The sequence below is a fragment of the Akebia trifoliata genome, chromosome 3 (assembly GCF_017979445.1).
Source record: "Akebia trifoliata isolate Shusen 1 chromosome 3, ASM1797944v1, whole genome shotgun sequence".
NCBI classification, from domain to species: Eukaryota; Viridiplantae; Streptophyta; class Magnoliopsida; order Ranunculales; family Lardizabalaceae; genus Akebia; species Akebia trifoliata.
In genome coordinates, this window is record NC_141377.1 from 42478604 (window position 1) to 42500208 (window position 21605).

General features: G+C 35.9%; 3 protein-coding genes across 4 annotated transcripts; 1 reads left to right on the top strand and 2 right to left on the bottom strand.

Annotated features, from left to right (window-relative positions):
- Positions 1 to 346: 346 nt before the first annotated feature.
- On the bottom strand, positions 347 to 4535 carry LOC147407100 (DCL-like protein). Of its 2 annotated transcripts, XR_015176704.1 has the most exons (4): positions 4100 to 4535; positions 3078 to 3192; positions 833 to 2234; positions 347 to 747 (listed from the first exon to the last, which is right to left on the bottom strand). XR_015176704.1 is itself a non-coding variant. In XM_086435493.1 (3 exons), the coding sequence occupies exons 1-3, from the start codon at positions 4453 to 4455 to the stop codon at positions 2064 to 2066; spliced, it is 642 nt and encodes a 213-aa protein (XP_086291619.1). In that variant the 5' UTR covers positions 4456 to 4535; the 3' UTR covers positions 347 to 2063. The 2 variants fall into 2 exon arrangements, 1 of the variants encoding a protein (XP_086291619.1); XM_086435493.1 differs by having other exon boundaries at positions 347 to 2234.
- Positions 4536 to 5662: 1127 nt separating this feature from the next.
- SDN3 (small RNA degrading nuclease 3) lies at positions 5663 to 18283 on the top strand. The gene is made up of 12 exons (XM_086435494.1): positions 5663 to 5875; positions 6721 to 6903; positions 7018 to 7107; positions 7321 to 7389; positions 8979 to 9119; positions 9223 to 9339; positions 9422 to 9491; positions 9610 to 9710; positions 15572 to 15706; positions 16256 to 16363; positions 16721 to 16825; positions 17855 to 18283. The coding sequence occupies exons 1-12, from the start codon at positions 5843 to 5845 to the stop codon at positions 18152 to 18154; spliced, it is 1452 nt and encodes a 483-aa protein (XP_086291620.1). The 5' UTR covers positions 5663 to 5842; the 3' UTR covers positions 18155 to 18283.
- On the bottom strand, positions 17974 to 20200 carry LOC147407102 (16 kDa phloem protein 2-like). The gene is made up of 7 exons (XM_086435495.1): positions 19881 to 20200; positions 19660 to 19764; positions 19456 to 19582; positions 19257 to 19328; positions 19140 to 19185; positions 18792 to 19035; positions 17974 to 18703 (listed from the first exon to the last, which is right to left on the bottom strand). The coding sequence occupies exons 1-7, from the start codon at positions 19921 to 19923 to the stop codon at positions 18666 to 18668; spliced, it is 675 nt and encodes a 224-aa protein (XP_086291621.1). The 5' UTR covers positions 19924 to 20200; the 3' UTR covers positions 17974 to 18665.
- Positions 20201 to 21605: the final 1405 nt, after the last annotated feature.

The window sequence follows — 21605 nt, forward strand, 5'->3', positions numbered from 1 at the left end:
AGTGGACGGGCACTACCAATACTGACATAAGCATCAGTATAATTGCCATGTACTCTGGTGGTGTAAAGATTCATTTACTTGGCATGTACTTCACATTGAGGGGAAAATATAGGATCTTACCAATTTGTGATCTGCATCTTGAGGTATGTGTGAAGTTAGAGACCTAACTTAAAAGACACGGTAAATGTTATCCGAGTAACAAATCAAGACAATCTCTGAATCATTACTGACCTTAGATGATCAGGAATAATATATTAGCCAAGGAAAACAGAAAAAAGATTAAACCAAATCCCTAAAATCTCCAAGACTACAGTGAATAAGTTGAATAAAGAGAAGATCCCAGGAATCAATAAGAAAATCATTAAAATGTTTTAAAGTGATCAATTGCTAAGCCATATATAAATAGAAAAATGGAGAAGAGAAAAGGGAATCAAATGTGTGCAAAAGCTTGCATACTGCACCACTGACTTGAGCGTCAAACTGTAATTTGCATGCACCTCCATCAACTTGGAGATTGAGGCAAAAAGACTGGACCTCAGCGGTACATGGCCCATATATCGAGGTTTGTTTCAAAGTAGAAATTTACACAATTATCGTTTGGTCAGGAAGAGATCCCACTCCATCCCTAGTCTGAGAACTCAAGACCCGACCCGACCCAACCCAATCCCAAAGATGAACACAACCCTCATCCCAGACACAGGAGAGCAGACTCACGACCTGATCGTCCATAAAGACCCCGGGTCCTTCCTGAAAAAGGGAATGCAAACCAAACAAGGTGGTTACGCACACCCTTGACATAACGAGATCATGTGCTCATTATGTTAGCACATACGCTTGTTTGTGGTGGCAGGGCATATCCGCAGTGATTAGTCCCACTTCCAAAGTGAAGGGGGGACACCCTGTCGCATAAAAAAAAGATCATGTACCTGAAAAACTAGGTATAATAGAGATGCCATTGTCAAATTCTGACAAGTTCCCATCACGTGCAAGGAAGTCTACATAGAGTCAAATGGTGGAAGGTGAAGTGAAATGATTGCAATAAATTAGTTAAAAAGATTCTGACAAGCACGAAGAAGAAAGAACCAGGAACCCAGAACCATTATAGAGGGAAGCTTGCAAAGGCAAAGGTCTGTAGTTTTCAGTCCCAAACCCTGTTATTCTGTCAAGATTATTACTGACTTGATCGTCGAAGTCTAATCACAAGGTCCATAGGGAACAACATTGAAAAAGTAGATTGCATAAGCATAATTCAAAAATATGCAATCCGTATGTGGGATCCATAGCACCTAGTTGATGCATATGACCAGGATTTCCTTGGTCAAAAATTAAGTCAATGAGATTGTCCAAGGGTTCAACCCAGACCATCAAACACTTACCTCATTACTTTTTCTTCTACTCTTTATGAGGTTTTTTTTTTAAATTATTATAACTGCCCAAGGTCGTATGTATAACAACTTGTAATTTCTTTAATTGTTGTTTGACAGTTCCAGTTGGAGTAAAAAAAAGATTACGTATTTGGCCACGGGAACCTCCTTGGGATGAAAAAATTGAATAGTAGAACCTGCTGTCATAAGAGATGTCTTGGTTGGTGGATTAGGACTGTCAAACCATACCTAACCCTGTACAAACCTTTAAAATCCTGTTTCACTGCAGGGGATTAAAAAAGTTGGCTTTTTTAATTGTTTCTGTAGTTCAACTTTAATTCCTGTAAAAGGACTGCCCTCAAACCATTGGAATATGAATGGAATTATATCATCGGCTTTGTCATATTTAACTATAAACATAAATAAATTGAATCAAGTTTCGAGTTTGCAAGCCTAAGTAGTAGGAGAGTATAAGTCAACAATTTGTAGCTGTTCTTCCATCTTTTCTCCTCCCAACTAACAAATAAAAATGCATTCCCAATCATGGATCATCCGTTATGTTGGATTGAGAACGATGTGTCTGGCCATAAGCAAAAGCAAGAGGGCTCTGAGAGCTCCCTAGTCTCAGTATTAACCCATCCAAGAGGATTATATAACACATAATCGAACTGGTAACTGAACACCGATATTAGGAAACAGTTATCCACTACCACGTTTAAAATGCTCTCGGATGAATCTTTCTGCATAAGAGGGGTACTTATCTCGAATGTATGCTCGAAGACACTTCTGGTAAGAAAAGTCTATCCATCCACCATCTGTTCGTACAACAAAAAGGCATCTTGAGTGTCGAAACTGGGGATGTCGATCAACCTTCAAAAACAGAAAAGAAAAAAATGCCAAATTAGTTTGTTTGCTCAGGCTAACATCATAACCACTGAAAGTTGTCATAAAAAGAAACTCAATAAGCTAAATAAGCCATCTTAGCATCAGAGTTCGGACAAAAGCAAAACTAACAGATTAGATAGGGGCAGAGTCGGGATTCTGGAGGCGAGAACAATACCTCAGTTGAAATATTGTTTCTAATAAAGCCCCATTATTACACAGAAAATGGGCTGATTATCCTCAATAGAGATCCAAAAAAGTGCATACAAGACAAACCAACAAAACTTGTGAGGTCAAGGGAGCTCCCTATTTGATGTCTCACCCATTGTGATGAATTGACATGGGCACATACTGTTGTATTTAGCGAACCTGAAATTGGTTTCATGGACTGGGGAATATATTTTAGATTGTGTAAAACAAGGGTGAGACATTCAATCTATGCTACTTTAATTTAGACAATTTGCATTCAAATTTTGAGTTGAGCAGTGGTGTGTCTTTGTAGGTAACCTTGTCGCTTCATTTGAGAGGTGAGAATTTGGTCTAATTCAAGCTTGAAGTTGGTAGAGGAGACTAGGAGTCAGGGTGCAATTTTCATCAGGATTTCCATGAAATCTGGATTTTCTTTTCTTTACCATGAAGAACAATATGAGACTGCTCAATCATTTGCACGTAATGAATTTATTGACAATTGAAGCATAATAAAAATATGACAACAGGTTTCCATATACAGTTTCAGAGATAAGTTTTCAATAGTAAGAAATTAAGTGAATAAAAACAGTTGAACCAAGAAATACATAATAACACTTAAAGCCTCTGCATAGTGCAGTTTACCATAATAGAATCAAGTCCACAGCCAATTTTATCTTCAGAATGAGGATGATGAGCGAGAAGCTTCTCTACCACTGCTTTCTCGTCTTCAGCTGATAGACGCTCCCCATCGATGTACCTGGAAGCAAGTAAATCCGTTAAACGGGAAGGAGAGCACTTGACATCAGGTGTACTTATGTCCTCTATATCTTTGTTCTTTGTCTTGCATATTCTCCAAAAGTACCATTTAGTAATTTAGTAGTAAGTAGCCTTACAAAAGAAACCTAATTACCATTCATGCTTCATGATAAGAGTAAAATGGAGAAATAAGATCTATGTTGCTGACCCTAATAATTGTGATAAGGTGTAGACAACAATAATAATTATATTTTTCAAGATCTCTAAACAAAGAAAACGAGTTGTGGAAGTCACGAATCTAAAAAGATTTAACTTTCTGAAAAACTCAGCTGAAAAGCAACACTTCTCTCAATTTACCTCAGTTGAGAAAAAAAGATAATTTTTTTTTTGAAAATGAGACTGCTCAATTAGAAAAGGAAACTCCTTCATCAAAGAACTGACTGATACTTTGGCAGCTAAATCAATCAATATGCATTAGGATAGTATCATTTTCTTATGTTTCATATTGATCTCAGCCAAAGCCAATACATATCGACTGATAGATTGATTCCGATACAAAATGATATTTTGAACCATTTTTCCAAGGTTGAATTGAGAAATAATTATTTCCACATTTGCATTTACATCATAAAGCAATAAACCTTACCTTCCCCTCAATTAGAATTAAAATATATATATAACTTTGGGAAATGTAAAATCTTTCACAAAAAGAAGTGTTATGTGCCTAAGTGGTTAAATTTACTTCTCTAACAACAAGACTAATGTACACCACTATTTATATTATTCTAAGATAATTGGGTTTGGGTTGTCTCTCCAACAGACAGAGTTTATAAGGCTGTTTGTGAACTAGAAAGGTAAAGAAGCAATAAATAAAAAGCTCAAAATTGAAATGTTGTGAGAAATTTTACCTGTCAGAGTGAAGAATCTCTTTGGTGAGAAAAGTGATGGGTTCAATGTCTTCGAGGATCTCTGTTTCTCTATCTTTCCATTGACGGTATTCTGGGCTATCCCACCGAGTGATGTTGGGTGTTGTATCTTTGGTACTCCATATGGCACTGCTCTTGGTCCCACTGCTCGCATTACCGTGCGGCTGCGGCTGCGGCTGCGGCTGCGGCTGCGGCTGAGGCTGAGAGAGGTCATGGGCAGCAGAGCAAAAGGACGATCTTCCAACCGATACGAGGAATCCAACAGAGTAACTTCTCTGTTTGAACCCAACACGGAGGAGTGGTAAACCTCTAAGAAGTAGAGGAGCAGCCATGCCCATGAGAGACGTAGAGGGTTTTTTTTTTTGCCTGGCTGTAAGTGAAGAAACGGGAGACCTCAACCTCGCTCACTGAGTCACTACTGCTAGACACTATGTTAAATTTTAAAAGGGTGATTTGGAAATTGAAATTACCCCTCCGGGTTTTGGTGAATATTTAAGATACCCCTATACTTTCAAACTGATAAAAGACACCTTGACCTCAATCTTCTATTGAAACTAAAATGACCTAAATACCCTCGTTCTCTATCTATAGTCATAATGCCTTCCTTGATTTTTTTATCCCCAAAAAAATCATTGTCTTCCCGTTCTTCAACCGCTCAAGTAAATTATTTTTTCAAAACATAAAACCCTTGAATTTTCTAGTAAAAACAAGTTTGTTCTCTTAAATTGTTCGATACATAATTATTATCTGATTTGAAGGTTTAGGTGATGGAATCTAAGGTGGAAGATGAGAAACATTTTGTTGCTGTTGGTGTTTTGCTCTTTGGGGACTATCTCAGCCTCTTTTACTCCTTTTCCTCATTTATAAAATTTATATTTATCAAAAAAAAAAAAAAACAAATGAGAAACATTTTGCATATGATGTTGAGGATGATAAACTTTTGAGTTATGGTGGGGTGACATAAACGAAGACACAAAAGTGATAAAATGATGTAATGTCATGCACATTATCGTAGATGCTTTTCCGTGAGATACAAGTAAAAAGCATTTACAGTTATGTATGCACCACCACATTATTTTTGTCACCTTTGTGTTTCCGTTTGTATTATTCCAACATTTTCTTAAGCTTTTTTAGGAGAGGAAAGTCTTAAGGTATTCCATTAGTGATTAAAGATGAGGGTGTTTATGACATTTTATTTATTATATGAGATGATACTAAGGTCAAGGGGCATCAGTTTGAAAACATAGAAATATCTCTAATAGAGTCCTAATAATATGACTCGTCAGATGGAATACTCAAATGACTCCATGACGTGGATAAGTTCGAAACCGTAGATCTGAACACTTGGGGATACACGATCCCTTATGATACACATTTTTATAGGAAAGTGTAGTCGTGTATCCGAAGGCTTACAGACCTACAGTTCTCGAACTTATCCACGTCATAGAATCATTTGAGAATGCCTCCTGAAGAGTCATATTCTCACGACTCATCTCAGATATTCACCAAATCAAGAGGGGTAGACATAAAATCACCCAATATACGAAATGACCAATACAGTACAATACACCCAATTTGCCGCGGTAACCCTTAAACCCTAAAAACGTCCAGGTCAAATACCTTACACTCGAACTCAAATACCCATTTCAAGCTTTCTTCTTCTTCTTCTTTTCTATCTCTCTCTCTCTCTTTCTCTGATTCTTCATCAGTTCATCTACCTCTCTAATGGACAAAAAGGTTTTCGCCGCGGAAAAGGAGGTAAACTCGTCTTTCTCTCTCCATCAATTTGCACATATTCCACTGCATCTACAGAGTTTCTTCGCAAAGGAGACCTGACAAAGAACAAGAAAATGTTAAAAAGAACTGTTCTTTGCCATACGAGTCGACTATAAACTCAGTGGATCCGCTAACACTTCCATAAATTAATAAGTCAATGTTTTGGATTCATGTCTTACCTTGTTAATGTGTGTTTTTAAAGTGACAAAAAATTTTATATTTTGATACATTTAGTGATCTAAAGCCAAGTCCACTCGCGACTCATTGTAGTAGTCATTGTGTGTGTGTGTGTGTGTGTTTTTTTTTTTTTTTAAATATATTTATCAGAGTTATTTTCTTCCTGAAAGTAATAAATTAGAAGTTGAAAGAAAATGTCAATCACAGTTTCTCTGATTGGAGCTTGGAATGTTAAAGTTCATTGTCTTGTAATCAATTTGGCATATTAGAGTGTAGAATCGCCTTCCATGAGGTTGCTAGATTTAACTTCATTTATAGAATAATTTTTTATAGTAAATAGGATTCATAATTCAAACAAATGTAAATCAAGTCAAACCCAGTATTTTGGACTCATGGCATTGTAAATCTATAAGACTAGCGACTATATGCCTCCCGACCCTCGAAATCTCATCATTTTCTCGTAACTGTAGCTTTAGTATCTGATGAGTCAGGTAGAAAAGTTTCCGTATTTTACATTTTTCAGTTGGCGCTGCGGTGACTTCAAATCTACTTGTTTGTGATATGATGGTTGGTGCTGATGTAATTACATTCTTTCAATTTTGTTTTGACTTGCTTCTAATTCTATGATATCAACTGTTTCATGTGGTTAGGCTCTTGTTGACATCGTGAAGATGGCACAAAGGCGAGGATTGAAGGGTTCAAAAGGAGGCTGGAAGCAGTTCTTGATTTCTCATGATAGAAGGATGGGATCTAGTATAAGTGATCCTGCCAAGAGGTCAGTTGATGACTTGGCTGCTTTTCTTAAGACCTTTACGGAAGAGGACGATCTAAAGGTAACAAAAAAAAATGGTTTGTCTCACTTAGAATGCATCTTTTCTTCACTCAAAGCATGCACTCTAGAATGAAAGTGTTCAAGAAATTGATGAAAGTATACTTCTCGTTTGCAGTTTTTTGCGAAAGTATTGCGGTGCCATTCAAACCGTAAAGCAGTAGAACAACTGACTAAGAACTCTACAGAACTTGAATCCCCTCAACAAGTATACTTTGGACAAGACTTTTTATTTATTTATTTCTGAGCCATGGGGATCTGCAGCTGCATTTCACCATATAGAGAATCACCCTTGTTTTTTGTTTTCTTGTGCTTTCTTACGTTTGTTATAAAAGCAGCTTTTATAACCCCATTTGTAAAGTATGGCCAATGTTCTTGATTTTGTTGTAATCCTTGCTAATTTGTTACTGTGGCAGCACAGAGGTTGGTCCGATTAACTCTTGAACACCCGGAGTACCCTTTAAATTATTCACTCCCATCCCATAACAAGGTCAAGTACTCTCCTATCCAATTCTTCTTATTGCATTATTATAGATTTTGATTTTCATCCGAAGGATCGGGTTGTAGATTACCTTCTCTTCATATAAATCTTTATGTTTTTATTATTATTCAGACAAGTTTGTATGACTTTAAGGAATTTCAACTTCTCTTAGATCTTATTTACCACAATTACTGTGGGTCTGTTATTACTCATGCCTATGCCTAAGGGGCAGTATTTTTGTTGCTTTTTCATTGAGGGTTGTTTTACAACAAGGAGCTGTAGTGTTGTACACAGAAATCTGAGGCTAAAATGCTTTCAAGTTTTTCGTTAACTGAGAAGATATATTTCTCAAGAAAATGGATTATCGCACATGGAAAATTGAGTAAAAAAAATATAATCTTTTGTCTGACTGTTTTTGGAAAGTTAAGAGGGAAATTCAAAAGCCAAGAGCCTATGCAATTTGGACATGATGGGTTTTATTGGGTTTTGGACTGTGCGAATAGTGATTCTCTCAAAGGAAGGTCTATTCAATTGAATCTCTCGTACTTCTTGTAATCCAGTAGCCTCATTCTCAATTATATCCTTCATGGAAATGGTAAACCAATTCGAAGAATTTCTGACACAAGTATTAAAGTAGTGGATGGGTAATGAGTGGGTTTCTCTTGTTTTTCTTGTAATCCAATAGCTTCATTCTCTTTTATTCCAAGCTCAGCTAATGAACAAACATACTTAGCCAAATTGAGGTGTTTAAAGTAGCACATTCTTTTGTGTTGTGGAATTTCCGATTTAGTTATTTTTAGTCCCCTTTGTTTTCACTTTCACTCTTGTTTCTCTCCTTAATTTCTTATAAAATTGTTACCCATTAATTTAAGGAACAAGAAAAAACAAACTTACCTGAATACAGAAAATTAAAATTGCACCAACGTGTGCCTGCTAAGTACGTGGGGTTTCCCCGCGAGAGTTCGAATCTCTCAGGCGACGTATTGTTTTTAAATGACTGTTATTACTTTTCAAAAAAAAAAAAAAAATTGCACCAACTTGTGTATACACCTCATGTGAAAGAACAATTGGTTGTTGCCAACTTGCCACTAATGAACATGGAGACCGCAGCAACCGAATTTATCAAAGATACAGCAAGATTTCTGGAAAGATGGGGTTCCATTCCCATGATACAACTAGCTCACTGCCTAGTCAAAGTCACATTTCACCCAAAATGGTCTTGGCCTTGGATAAATGTGATCAGGAACCCAAGTGGATGGTTCATGGAAAATATTTTCTTAGTCAAAAACTGGCTAATAGTGGACATTCAAATTTTTTAAGTGGAGGTGAAGGCATGTGTCTTCTGAGGTTGTTTTTGGCAATCGTATGTCCATAATCACATATTTGCACGATGAAAGCCAACTTTATTTGTGATCTGCTTCTATTACTTCAGAAATCAGAAAGGTTCAAAATGGTTGATCTTTTATATTCTTAAAAATTCTCACATGACTGTAATTATGTAGCCAATGATCTGGCCTGTCTTCCTGTTGATAATTATAGTCAAATGACATGGTTATTCTGATGTGTTTACTGTTTTCTAATTGCGGAATGGAGAACAGGAGTGGATGGTTACAAATCTAGGCAAAATTTCAAAGGCATTGAGGTCAAATGCAATGATTGCTATTGACTGTGAAATGGTTCTTTGTGAAGATAATACAGAAGCAGTAGTTAAAGTGTGTGTTGTTGATCACAATTTGGAGGTAGTTGGGCCAGCAACCATTTCTTATGCAATATAATCATTTGCTAAATCTGTTTTACATCTCTTCTTTTTCTGCCTTGGTGTAACTCTTTGGTATCTTTCAGGTCAAACTCAATGAAATTGTGAACCCCAACAAACCCGTCGCTGATTATAGAACTGATATCACTGGTATCTCTGCTGAGGATTTGGAAGGAGTTACTTGTTCCCTGGCAGATATACAGGTAATATGAGGTCTATGTGTATGTTATTTGCAGTTAATTTATTCTTGAATTTCCTCAACTAACTGATCTGGCCATTTTGTAGAAATCAATGAAGAAGCTATTATCGCATGGAACTATTTTAGTTGGTCACAGCTTGAATAACGATCTACAAGGTATTCTAAAGACCATATTCAGTTTCTATCTTATTGTAAGCACTCGAAACTATACAAATGAATATACATGTTGACGTTCTTCATGGGTGTATGTTTCTCCATTTTTTATGTTTTACAGCACTGAAATTAGATCATGCACGGGTGGTTGACACATCTTTTATCTTCAAAATTCTTGATGGACCCAATCGTGCAAAACCTTCCTTGAATTTTTTGTGCAAGGCAAGTTGTTAAATGGGGTTTTACTTTCTCCAGCTTACTAGTCCTCATTTTTTTTCTTCGCAATGCATGCTTACCAAGTAGTCCTGATTATATATCCCGGGTACTTCAAAGTGGACATCACACCCTCATTGAACACTTCGTTGTTTAGGTGTAAATGGCATGTCCATTGCATATCCTGTCCATGTAGTTGTCACAGGTAACAGAACTCTAGCGTCTTAATTTGGTTTGGATTTCTGGTTACTCACTCATCATTTACTTTTATTTATTATATTCTTTTTTTAATATTATTCAACTTTCATTTTAATAACTATTTCAGTAAACTTGGAAATAGAAATATTTCAATCAATGTGGAAATCTTACATTTTTCCCGGATATGATGAATGGAATATTGTGGAAATGACAGAAATATGGCAGGATTTTTTGTTGAAACTTAGGAAATATGATAAAAACAGTTAGCTTACCGATAAAAATAAGGTATAAGAACATACCCTTATATTGTCAAACTATAGTGAATGACCTTCTGAAGTTTCGAAATGAAGAACAATAACACATTCTATAGATAATAATAAGGCTATCTAGGAGCTTACATAAAAAACAACTATAACCACACATGGCGATAATTTTGGTTGGTCACACATGACAATTATTTCATCATCTCAAAGCCTTATCCCAAAAATTTGGGGTTGGCTGAACTAATCTTGTTCATTCAATTTTATACAAAACCATATCTTCTGTTAGTTCCAGTGTATTCATGTCTGCTATCGTTGTTTTACTCCAAATTCAGTTTTGTTTTTCTCTCGCTCTTCTAGAATTTTTGACTAGACATTCCTTTGACTAGGTTTGTAATCAGCCTTCTTTGCACATTTTAAACCATCTCAAATCATTTATTTTCTTAGTTTAACACCTTTTGGTGCCACTCCCAAATTTTCACGAATTCTTTCATTTCTTATTTATATTTGCCATGCGCAATCGATGTACATCTATTTCTTGGTTGCCCAACATTCAATCCAATGAAGCATAGCCATTTTTATTAAAAAAAAAAATTCTTCTAATTTGATTGAGATGTGTTAGTCACATAGAATTCCAAAAGCACGCATCTATTTTAACCATTCTGTTCCAATTCTATGACTAACATTCTCCCCAATCGCTAAATCTTTATGGGCAACAAAACCAAGGTAATGAAAATGACAGTTTCAAAGTAGCCATTCCTCTCCACAAATTCTTCTCCTTGTGAGTGTCATTATTGAAATTGTAATACTTGTAATACTCAAACATTGCTTTGGACTTGGATCCTCCTTTCCACAATTCTACTCCCTCCATCAGATCTGCAAATAACATGCAAAAGGAACCAGTTCTTGCATATAACAGTTACTTCATCTATAACTAGAATAAATAGACGAGGACTCAAAGCCAACACCTGATGTAAACCAATTGTAATTGGGAACTCATTTGTCCCATCACCATAAGTTCTCACCCCAGTCACAACTCTCTCACACATGTTCAATTTAGGACATTTTTTAAAAATAAATTTGAAAATTTTATTTAGTTAAAACATTAAGAAGATTTAATTTTTATTTTCTTTGGATAATTTTACATGTTCATTTACAACATGATCCTTTAGACTGAAAAGGAATTACCCGAGAAATCCTTCAATGTCTTTACAAATCCAGTGTAAATGCATCATAGAACTACATTGTAATTGCTTATTAAAAAAAAACACATTTTACATGTCTTAATTATCAAAGATCTATTGAGTGCTTTCATCATTACCTTGCTATGGCAGACTCTTTAACAAATTCTTACAACAATCATTCAAAGTGGATTGGTTATTTTATTTATAATTGCTAGAAGAATCAAATTCTGGTCAAATAATGTAAATCAATGTGGATTCTAAGCAGATTGGGAATATTTCGGTTGGTCAAAATATTTCAGTCAACAAGACTACATTGATAACGTGATATTGAAGTCATTTTTTGTCCCAATTTTTTTTTTTTTTTTTTGAGGCATTTTGTCCAGAATTCACTATTCGTTGAAACTTCTACCGAGTGTACAATGGTTCTCCAAATTTTATGGGAAGCTCATTTGTTTGAGGTATATTTTGGTCCTCTTTTGATCGTTTTGGGTTTCTCTTCCTTGGATGATGGCAAGGAGATGTGGTTGAAGGAAGGTTGTAAGAGGAGGAAGTACATTCAGTCATAGAGACATTATATAAGGATAACCATCTCTAAATGGATTTGCAAATTCATTTTACAAAATATGTTGGGATACTACACAAGAAATTACCATGGTATTTGATGAATTTCATGAAGGCTCATGACCATTCATGGTGGAAAATGGGGAGACAAGTAGGTTTTAGGACGATGAATGGAATGGTCAAAATTTGATGTGTTGTAGGTAGGTAAACTTTGTTAATCGTCATTAATATGTTTACTTGTGGTAATTGTGGCATCTCGGGAGAATCGAAGATTGCTTATTTGATGCACTATTAATAATAGTATATCAATGAATTCTAAATTGGCTAGTTGTAAATCCCCTAGGGCTATGAAACAAAGGATTATCCATGATCTACATTGAAGTATTGATTGTGGTTCTCCAAATTGTGAAACAAAATGTGATATGACAGAAGAGAATGCAATAGAAACAAAGATAGAGAATGTGTTGCCTACTCCTAATAAACAAAGTAAGCCCTTTCATTCTGAATTTTTTTTTTAAATTCAATATAAACCAAATCTTCCCAAGTAGGATTTGAACCTATGTCCAATCTGGTAACAATTGACACCCTACCACTGAGCCACCGAGGAAGAACTTAAAGTTAGATCTCTTGGCGTCAAATTCTCGTTTTCAGCCCATGACCACTATGGGTTGAGGTTTCCTTCATAACTCCCAAAACTTCTTCATAGTGGCTCCATTATATTCCTCATTTCATAGGGAATTTAAAGGTGACTCTATTTCATTATATTCCATCCGCATCCCAGTTCCATTGACATAAGAGATATTGTTCATTGCCTACTTGTTTCTATTTCTATGTATGAAAAATTAAGTAATCATCATATAATAATCAAACAATTGCAATAAAAAAGAGAGAAGGAGGGGGGGGGGGGGGGGGGTTGTGATATTTTGGAATCTTTTGTACTAGCTCATCTATTATCTCTATTCATGAAGATAATCAATTTGGTCATTATGGATGGACTTTATTGATAATTTCTGACCACATTTTCCATAGGACCCTCATATATCTTCCTTTTCTTAGCCCGGATTATGGAAGAAGGAACCAAGGAGGTATAAACAATAACTTCACGAGACAACTCATGGTGTTTATATCGATCTATTATGCACCATTGCATCTACCATTGGGTAGACCTCATATAGTAACTATCTAAGTGTTACTGTATCTTTTGTTTTATTTCTTCTGGAACAATTGCAAACACTTTTCTGAATATGGATCCATAACTGGAAATTTAACGTGTGATCTCAGCATTCAATATCTATTCCTGAATAATCTTACTTTTCAATTATTCAACCATTTTGTTTTACTAATATCATCTACACTTATGTTTCGATGCATCAAGATGTCATTTGTAATGGTAGATTAATTGGTCATATTTTTTTCATGAAATGGGTTGGATTGGTATTATTATGGATATGGAAAAATCATTCTATTACACTCATAGCTCAACTGGTTGAAATGTTGCAGTGCAACTTTGTGGTCATGGGTTCAAGTCCAGGTTATCCATAAAACGGTAACCCTTTGCGCTGCCAATATACAATTTCACAATCGGTAAACAAATATTTTTCAAGACGAGCCCCTTGATACTCTTGAATAATGGAAAACTAAAAATATTAATTAGCTTCATCTTAAACACAGTAAAATTGATGTCAGATTATGTTATCTCAAAACTGCTCTTATTCCTTTTCTTCCATGTCAAGTTGTAGTGGTTAGTATAGAATTTTTTCTACTTAACATACACTAGACTAGCATCCACCCTTCCCTTCTTTTTTTCTTCCTTTTCCCCCTCTTATAGAGAAATGATAATGAAGGAGGAAATGTGCCTGATCTTCCAGTATTGGCAGCCATTTGGGTTTTCGTTGTGACACCCTTCCCTCTTCCTATTTGGGCCTTCCCTTAGGGGCTCTGTATTGCAACAAAACGATTTGGGAAGGAGTTGTTGAGAGATTGGAATAGAAGCGAAACGCTTGGAAGGCTAGACACTTTTCTAAAGGAGGGACGGTAACACTGATAAAAAACACTTTAACTAGTATTCCAATCTATTTCCTCTTTTTTTTCTTTGCCAAAATCTGTCAAGGTTAAAATCAAAAGACACGTGAAGACTTTTTTTTTTTTTAATTAAAAGAATGGAGGTCTAGTCATTAGAGGTTTATGGTTAACAAATAATGCTCTTTTGGGAAAATGGCTTTGGAAGTTTGTGGAGGAAAGGAGCTGTTTGTGGAAAGGGGCAACATTGTCTGATTTGCAATGGGATCACTCCTTGGGATTTGGGTTTCAGGAGGAATTTCAATGATTGAGAAATAACTTAGGCAATATCTCTTCTAGATCGCCTGAATACTTTTCAATTCATGGAGTACAATCAAGATATGAGGGAATGGTTTAAGGCTAAGGATAAGAGATTCTCAATTCATTCCTTCTACAAATCATTATTGGCTTCTTTTTTGAAGTTTATTTTTTTGAATCCATCATTTGGTCTGCTCTTGTTCCATCCATCGTATCTTTCTTTATGTGGCTAGCCTCTTTAGGGAGGGTTCTCACCTTGGATAACATGTTTTCCCGTGGTTGAATTACTCCAAACTTTTGTTTCCTTTGCATGAGAGATGAGGAATTTGTTAATCACACCTTAATTCATTGTTCTTTCTTCTAGGGTATTGGATGTTCTTTCTGTCTCGTTTTCAAGTGGATTGGGTTTTACCTCAAACTTTTCTCTCTCTCTTTGAAGGGTGGAGCTTCAATATCTTCTTAGAAAAAGACAACTTTGGACTATTCTTCCTTTGGCCATTGCTTGGGGTCTTTGGAAAGAGAGAAACAATAGGATGATCTGGGACAAGGAAAGTAAGACTCAAGTCATGTTTTTGGAGATTTTGGGCCTGCTATACCTTTGGTCGAAGTTGAGCAAGGATTTTGTGGGGTTCCCATTTCAGGATTTTGTGTTCGGATGGGATTCTCTTTGTGATTCTTAGTTTTTTTTTTTTTCCGGGTGTTTTGCAGTTTTTATACTTTTCGGTATTTGCTTTAATTCTTTTCTTTCTGGTATGGGGGCTACCTTCATTGATAAAAAATTTCACTTATCAACAAAGGAGGAAATGATCAACATATTCATGACTAGCTTTATATATACACACGTCTTGACCATGAATTTTTTCAATCAATGGTAGTCATGAAGACTTTGTTGAGCTTCACTATCCAAACTCATAAAAAGGTACGCCACCTCTGGTAATTTAGGGCCCTGCAGGAGTTCAATGGGGAAAGAAATTGTATAGAAGATATTTCATGGTAGAAAAAATGAATAGAAAACACCTATGGATCGTATTTCCCTTATGATTCTCAACTAATGATATGGTCGCTTCATTCAACTTGTCTAGAAGGGTTGTGAGGCAATCTACTTCCTAGTTGTTAATTTGCATTATAAGGTCCATAGTCCAAGATGATGTCCTCAGTTAGCTTGGCCACACAATCTGTAATGGGAGCCCCTTTAGAATATTGTGTCCCTACTAACAAATTTGCATGACCACTTGCCTGTTGTGGTAAACACCCCTCTTTATTGTTACTTGGCATTTGCCCTTCATAATTTTTTGTTCCTTGTTGGGTGCCTAATTTTCTTGAACTATTTTTTCCTTGCTAATCATGACAGGCTGTGTTGGGATATGAAGTTCGGAAAGAGGGTGCTCCTCATAATTGTCTAGAGGATGCACGTGCTGCAATGAAATTAGTTCTTGCCAAAATGGAGCATGGGTTTGATGATGGCATTGCTTGGACTGGTAAAGATGTAAGTTGGATATATATAGTAGGGCTGTCAACGGATGCTTATCGGTTCGAATACATCAATATCCTAATCTGAAATTTTTATTTGATATTCGATTTCGAATTCGAATCTGACGGATGTTCTAAAACTCTATCTGAATTCAAATCCGATTTTCCTATCAGATATTGGAAAATATCTGATTAGAATTTGAATAATTTCTATATTAAAAAAAACACAATTTTTCCTCATCCGAAAAAACCTATTATATATTATACTATGTATATAATAAATAAATAATATATATCATATAATTTATATAAAAAATAAATCAAATAAAATGATATATATTATTTCGAATCTGATATTATCAGATTCGAAATGTTAATATCCGAATCCATATCTGATAAGGATTCGAATATATAAAACTATCCGAATTCGAATCCGAAATCCAAAATTTTCGGATAATATCCAATTTTTCGAATTCGAATTTTCGACTATATAGTAGTAGGTTTCTCATTTATGTTTATTGGACTTGTTGGCCTTTCTTATCAAGGATGTTCTTTGAATTCACAGGTACCTGAATCCGAACTAGCAAAGCTTCTACTTCATGGAATACCGGCTGACGTCCCCAAGGAAGAACTGCAGAAAACATTTCCCAAGCACTTCGCTTTTGAACTTCAGGTTAATTATACCTTGTGCATGACCCATTTTTCTTTAGATGACCCAAGTCAGGGCAGAGGGATTGGGACTCTTTCAAGTCAAGAAATTGACCCATTCAGATAATCATAACCACCCGTTATAGATGTTTCTGGACCATTATTTTTAACTTCCAAGTTCAAGAGTATATGATACATAAAAGTGTTAAAATCATCAGATCAGATCAATATTTTTGGCATTGGAGGATATCCAAGTTTGGCCAATTGAATGGTGTGTTTCTGTGTTGACCCACCCATAACATGCACACTGACTTAGTATACCTTTGTTCCTAATAAGTGCAAGTTCAAACTGTAACCAATAGTGAATTTTCTGGCACTGCAGCCCAACATAAAAGTTCGAGGGAAACAGTATTCTATTGCTGCAACTTTCAAGAATCCACATGAGGCACATGAAGCATTTGAAAGTATAAGAAGCAATGTGGATAAGGTACAACACTTCTGAGTTTAGTGTAATTTCTTGTCATCATTTATTGATCTACACAACTGGCTTTTATGCATGACATTTCAGATGATTACATACCAATATTAATGGTGTCAGTCATGGTATAACCTCTTAACCAACATTGAAGTCTGCCCTTATTTTAACAGCCTCAGGAAAGCCTCCAAGCTGGCACTCCTGGTACCGGTTCTTTTTAAAGATAAAAGAATTTATTAATAAAGAAGAAAGAGAGAGGCAGCCGAGATAGCCACCAAACAGAACAACAATAAAACAAAAGGGAAACAACAAACTACATAACTCTCGTACATCTCATGATAGATCCCAGCTAAACAAAAATTATTAAAAAAAGACAAAAGTCTTTGAAGCTCCTGCTCCAAAGAATATAGAAATCCATTATGTAGCACGATAATTTCTTCTTTTTTGCCAGCGCAAGGTAATTCATTATGGAGCATAAACTTCAGAATAGTAATCCTCCTCCACAGCATCACTTAAAAAATGGTGTTTAAGTATTTATCAAAGAAGCTATTTGGATGATTTACAAGCCCAATTCTCAAACAACAAGACCCTCTACAAAATTATCAAAAACTTGACAATCTCCAGACTCATGGGCTGGTGCACCCATCAAATGTCAGTATTGTTCAGCATTTGATTATGGGGTTTCCATCCTCTTCTATCATTAGATTTTTGATTCCCAAATTCTTACTTTTTTTAATTGCCTTCATATGCTTGCCAATAACTCAGCCTCTTCACCCAGACAGGTTCTTCTTTGCAAATAAACCGGCAGGAAAATTTCCCGTAATCAGAAAAAAAATAAAAATAAATCATCTCCACCTGAGTTTGTTTGCCTTTTGTTATATCTGTTCCATTCTAACATGCACAAATAAAAGTATTTGTAATTTTCACCTCTGCTTATGTGTAAGGGAAAATTGCTAATGAAAACATTCTGAGTCTTGCATTGTTATTTGAGATATGATATAGTAATATAGAAGCCCCCTGATGCGTTTTTCTTTTTCCTAGGATTCGCGTGGACGGCCACAGAAGATTGTATCATTTCAACTTAGCACAGGACTACCTGTAAGTTTCTACGTTCGGGAAATGGTTTGCAATGATTCCCTTGACCCTCGTGATTCTTCAAAGAAGAGATCAATACAAGTTGAGAACCAGGAAGAGTCCAAGAAGCCAAGGATAGAACCAGATCTGTGTGACCATCTCACCAAAGAGATTCTAAAATTGAAACGAGAACTTCGCCAAAGGGATGATGAAATCACTAGCTTGCAAAAGATTATATCTGCTCTTACAAGGAAGCATGGATTATGAAATTTATGTCCATGGATACATGGGAAATGATGTTTAAATTATTGGTTTTTTTATTTGTCCATCTTGCTATTCAATATGTAAAACTCTGAAAGATCAAATTACAGGCATCCATCCTAAAGCTTGAGATAAGATCCTTATCTTGTAGGTATGAGAGAATATCAACGTTTACATCAGCAAGGTAATGGGGGTAAATAGTTGTCCAAACCATTTTAAACCTTGATGTTATTACAGTACAATATGACTACGAAGCTGCAGATTGAAGAAAACATGACTACCAAGACTTTTATTGAGCAACATACACTGAAACATAAAGGTAATTTTTTAGATTTTTCACAAACCATTGTAAAATTGGCATTGGGTACTTAGAGGAAACCTTTGCCTAGAGTGCTGCTTCCGCTTCTGCTTTCGCTTTAATTATAAAATAGTTTAATTTCAATTTTTTTATGGTCCCTGTACCGGCAGTGCGGCTTATCGCACTCCAATACTATAAGCTAAGCATAGGATCTGTATCTTAGAATGGCGGTGGTGGATAAATATTTGGATATGGGCCTGCAGGTAAGGATGTCATGCACAATTAGAAACCACAGAGAAGTTTAATGGTAAGAAAACAACCAGTATGGTGTTAAAGAAAGTTAACCTGGTGTGACCTGTTGTGGATGGTAGACTGAAGGTGGGTATGGCTGGGGAGGATAGGCTGCTGGTTGAGGATGGGGAGGGTAAGGAGATGGTGGATACACTGCATGATTAGGTGGATAGGATGGATAAGGCGCTGGTGCAGGGTAGGTCATTACGGAAGGGTAAGACGCATAGGTAGAGACTTGGGGTGCAGGTGGGACCATATGTGGTGGTGCTGATGGTGCAAAGCTCATTGTGGCTGATTTCTGCAATTTGCCAACAAGGTTAAGTATACACAATTTAATTTCTTCGCTACTTATTCTTCATTTGCACATGCATACATGCCCTCATTTGCAGAGATTGAACTTACATTAGCATTTGCATAATGCAATATTAGATTAACTTCTCCAGAGTATCTGCATTGGAAGAAGGAATGACATTTCAGTAACGATCGAAAGATGTTTGTTTTCATTCTATATTTCATTACCTTCCACTTTTGGACTGTATTGACCAGGCGGTGTTGTCGTAACCCTGGGAAAGGACTTTCTGGAGTTGAACACTAGAAACATAAGAAACAAATCAAGGTGAGATATGGCTTAGCTTTCCACAACACCAACACCTAGGTATTTTTAGTGTATTAGTTGTGTTCGTATCAATAGAATTACAAGGATAGAGAGGAAATTTACTTTCCGGTGCCGATGAGGTCATCATGGGTGAGAGTATTGCTGTTCCAGACGGCGACGTTTAATTCTCGAAGCCCTTCGATGAGTGTGAAAACAAACTTCTCTTGAAAGCATGGGTTCTTACCTCCATCTATTAAAGCCCAGATTCAGGAATTGGAGAAATAAAAACAAGCAAAGGGAAGGAGTTCTGAGGGTGAAAGGGGTAACCTGTACACGTCCTGGTTTGGAATTTGTTGCTTCCGTATTGGAGGCAGACGTAAGGGTCTTGCCTTGAAATCCATTCTGTGTCTTTCAACTTGTTACAACCAACAACTACAAGCACACAAACCACAAAATAGAAAACCAGAATGAACATTCTGCTGGTAATGATGACAATGGTTGGTGATGTTGTCTATCATGTACATGTGTTTCAATGAATGGAAGCATACCTGTAACCTCTAGTAGCTGGCCTTGAATTCCAAAACCCGACATGGATGGAGTATTAGGGTATTGAACTGAGAGTCGGGAAATGCAACCTTATTCCTCTCTGATAAGAAAAGTAGAAAACACTGTCTCAATCACTCGAAGTCATCAAATTAATAGACACGGTGGATTGTACACATCTTCAATCTGGGCCGTTCCAACTTTCATTCTACCAACCAGTTAACCATATCTCCATAAAATGCTAGAAGTCGTGGTGTTGCCAACCGTTGACTTGAAAGAGTATTAGCCAAACATTTTAAAAAATTCCAAGACTTTTTCTAGAGATCCATATTTAAAATTTGAATCCTAGTTGCCTTAAAATAATGTTTAAGTAGATTAGGATAGGTAGAGGAATTGGATTTAAAACTACAACACAAAGTCTTTCTTTAAAATTGACTTGCTGGTATGGCGTGTGGAATGTTAAATCAATAGTACACAAAATAGAGAAAGACTAGTGGGTGGCACGTTCATTTTTAAAAGTTTGCGCAAAATTTTCTACGTGACTATTGACTACTAATCAATCAACTTCACTTATGTAAGAGAGTGTCTTTTACGTTACATTGCTGGTCCCAACTCAGAATAAGGAACTAAGGTTACGACATGTTGGTAAGTGATGTAAGAAGTCAATTTAACATAAAATGTGAATTTAGATAGAATTTATTTGTGGAACGTGAAAGGGATCTTAAACATTTTTGGATATTGTTTCCCTAACAAGAAGGATAATTAAATATACTGCTAAATTGCCGTGATCATATTATTCAATATAGTGACATCATTCTACCAGTAAAAAATTCCGAAGAACAGTAATGAAGTATTGAGCTTTGTTGTTCATAAATAGAAATCATTTCTTTGATGGGAAAACCATAGGTTGCTTTATTCTTTTGATGCGAATCCACACAACGTGAAAAAACCCCATATTTGACAGTCCAATGCTGTCGAATTTCATAAAATTTGACGTCGAATTTTTTATTTTTTTTGACTGGCCGAAACCATAAAATTAATGGAGGATGGGATAAATTCGATGGCTCTAAGCCGTCAAATCTGGGGAACATAAAAAATTTCAACAGCTCTGAGCCATTGAAACTAAATTCGTTAGTCTTGGCCCATCGAATTTTCCAGTTTTTATGTTGTGCCTGTAGGCACGCATGAGGGAGTAGTACTCTGATTCATCTATGAGTAAGCATGCTATAATTCACACAACTTGATTCCAATTATTTGAACTGTGTTGCTCAATGCTACTAGCTATTCATCTTCATCATCAACTCCTTATCCCAAATAATGAGGGTAGCTATTCCCCTGCTGCCAACCATGCTATCAAGCACTGCTTTAAAATCTAAAATAAACCAAGAAAAAAAAAAAAAAAAACTCAACTCGTATGTCCATTGAATTGAGTCATTTCGATGACTGGTGCGAGTCAATAAAATATATACAAATGTATAAAAATATTTTTAAAATTTATAATCATACTTATTTGTTTTAGTCTGAGAATGAACATTGCTTATAACCAAGTATGACCTACCATGAAATATTTTGCTCCATTTTGGATTTGCTCTATTTGTTTCTGCCCCAATAATAAGGTGACACATGAAGATGACAGATTATTACAAAATGAGAGCAAATTTTTTATTTCTTCTCCATCTTGTAATCACCTCTAATTCTTCTATCAACATATGGTATTGGACTTAATGGCG

Bases quoted from the DNA above. Each gene is read 5' to 3' on its own strand.
- LOC147407100 (XM_086435493.1), bottom strand. From the start codon at position 4,455: ATGGGCATGGCTGCTCCTCTACTTCTTAGAGGTTTACCACTCCTCCGT. The intron at 3,193-4,099 runs GTAAAATTTCTC...ACTTGCTTCCAG, and splicing joins GAGATTCTTCACTCTGACAG to GTACATCGATGGGGAGCGTC. The intron at 2,235-3,077 runs GTAAACTGCACT...CTGTTTTTGAAG, and splicing joins GTGGACTTGATTCTATTATG to GTTGATCGACATCCCCAGTT.
- SDN3 (XM_086435494.1), top strand. From the start codon at position 5,843: ATGGACAAAAAGGTTTTCGCCGCGGAAAAGGAG. The intron at 7,108-7,320 runs GTATACTTTGGA...GTGGCAGCACAG, and splicing joins AACTTGAATCCCCTCAACAA to AGGTTGGTCCGATTAACTCT. The intron at 16,826-17,854 runs GTACAACACTTC...TCTTTTTCCTAG, and splicing joins TAAGAAGCAATGTGGATAAG to GATTCGCGTGGACGGCCACA.
- LOC147407102 (XM_086435495.1), bottom strand. From the start codon at position 19,923: ATGTCGGGTTTTGGAATTCAAGGCCAGCTACTAGAGGTTACAG. The intron at 19,765-19,880 runs GTATGCTTCCAT...GTGTGCTTGTAG, and splicing joins CCAGCTACTAGAGGTTACAG to TTGTTGGTTGTAACAAGTTG. The intron at 19,329-19,455 runs GTAAATTTCCTC...TTATGTTTCTAG, and splicing joins GACCTCATCGGCACCGGAAA to TGTTCAACTCCAGAAAGTCC.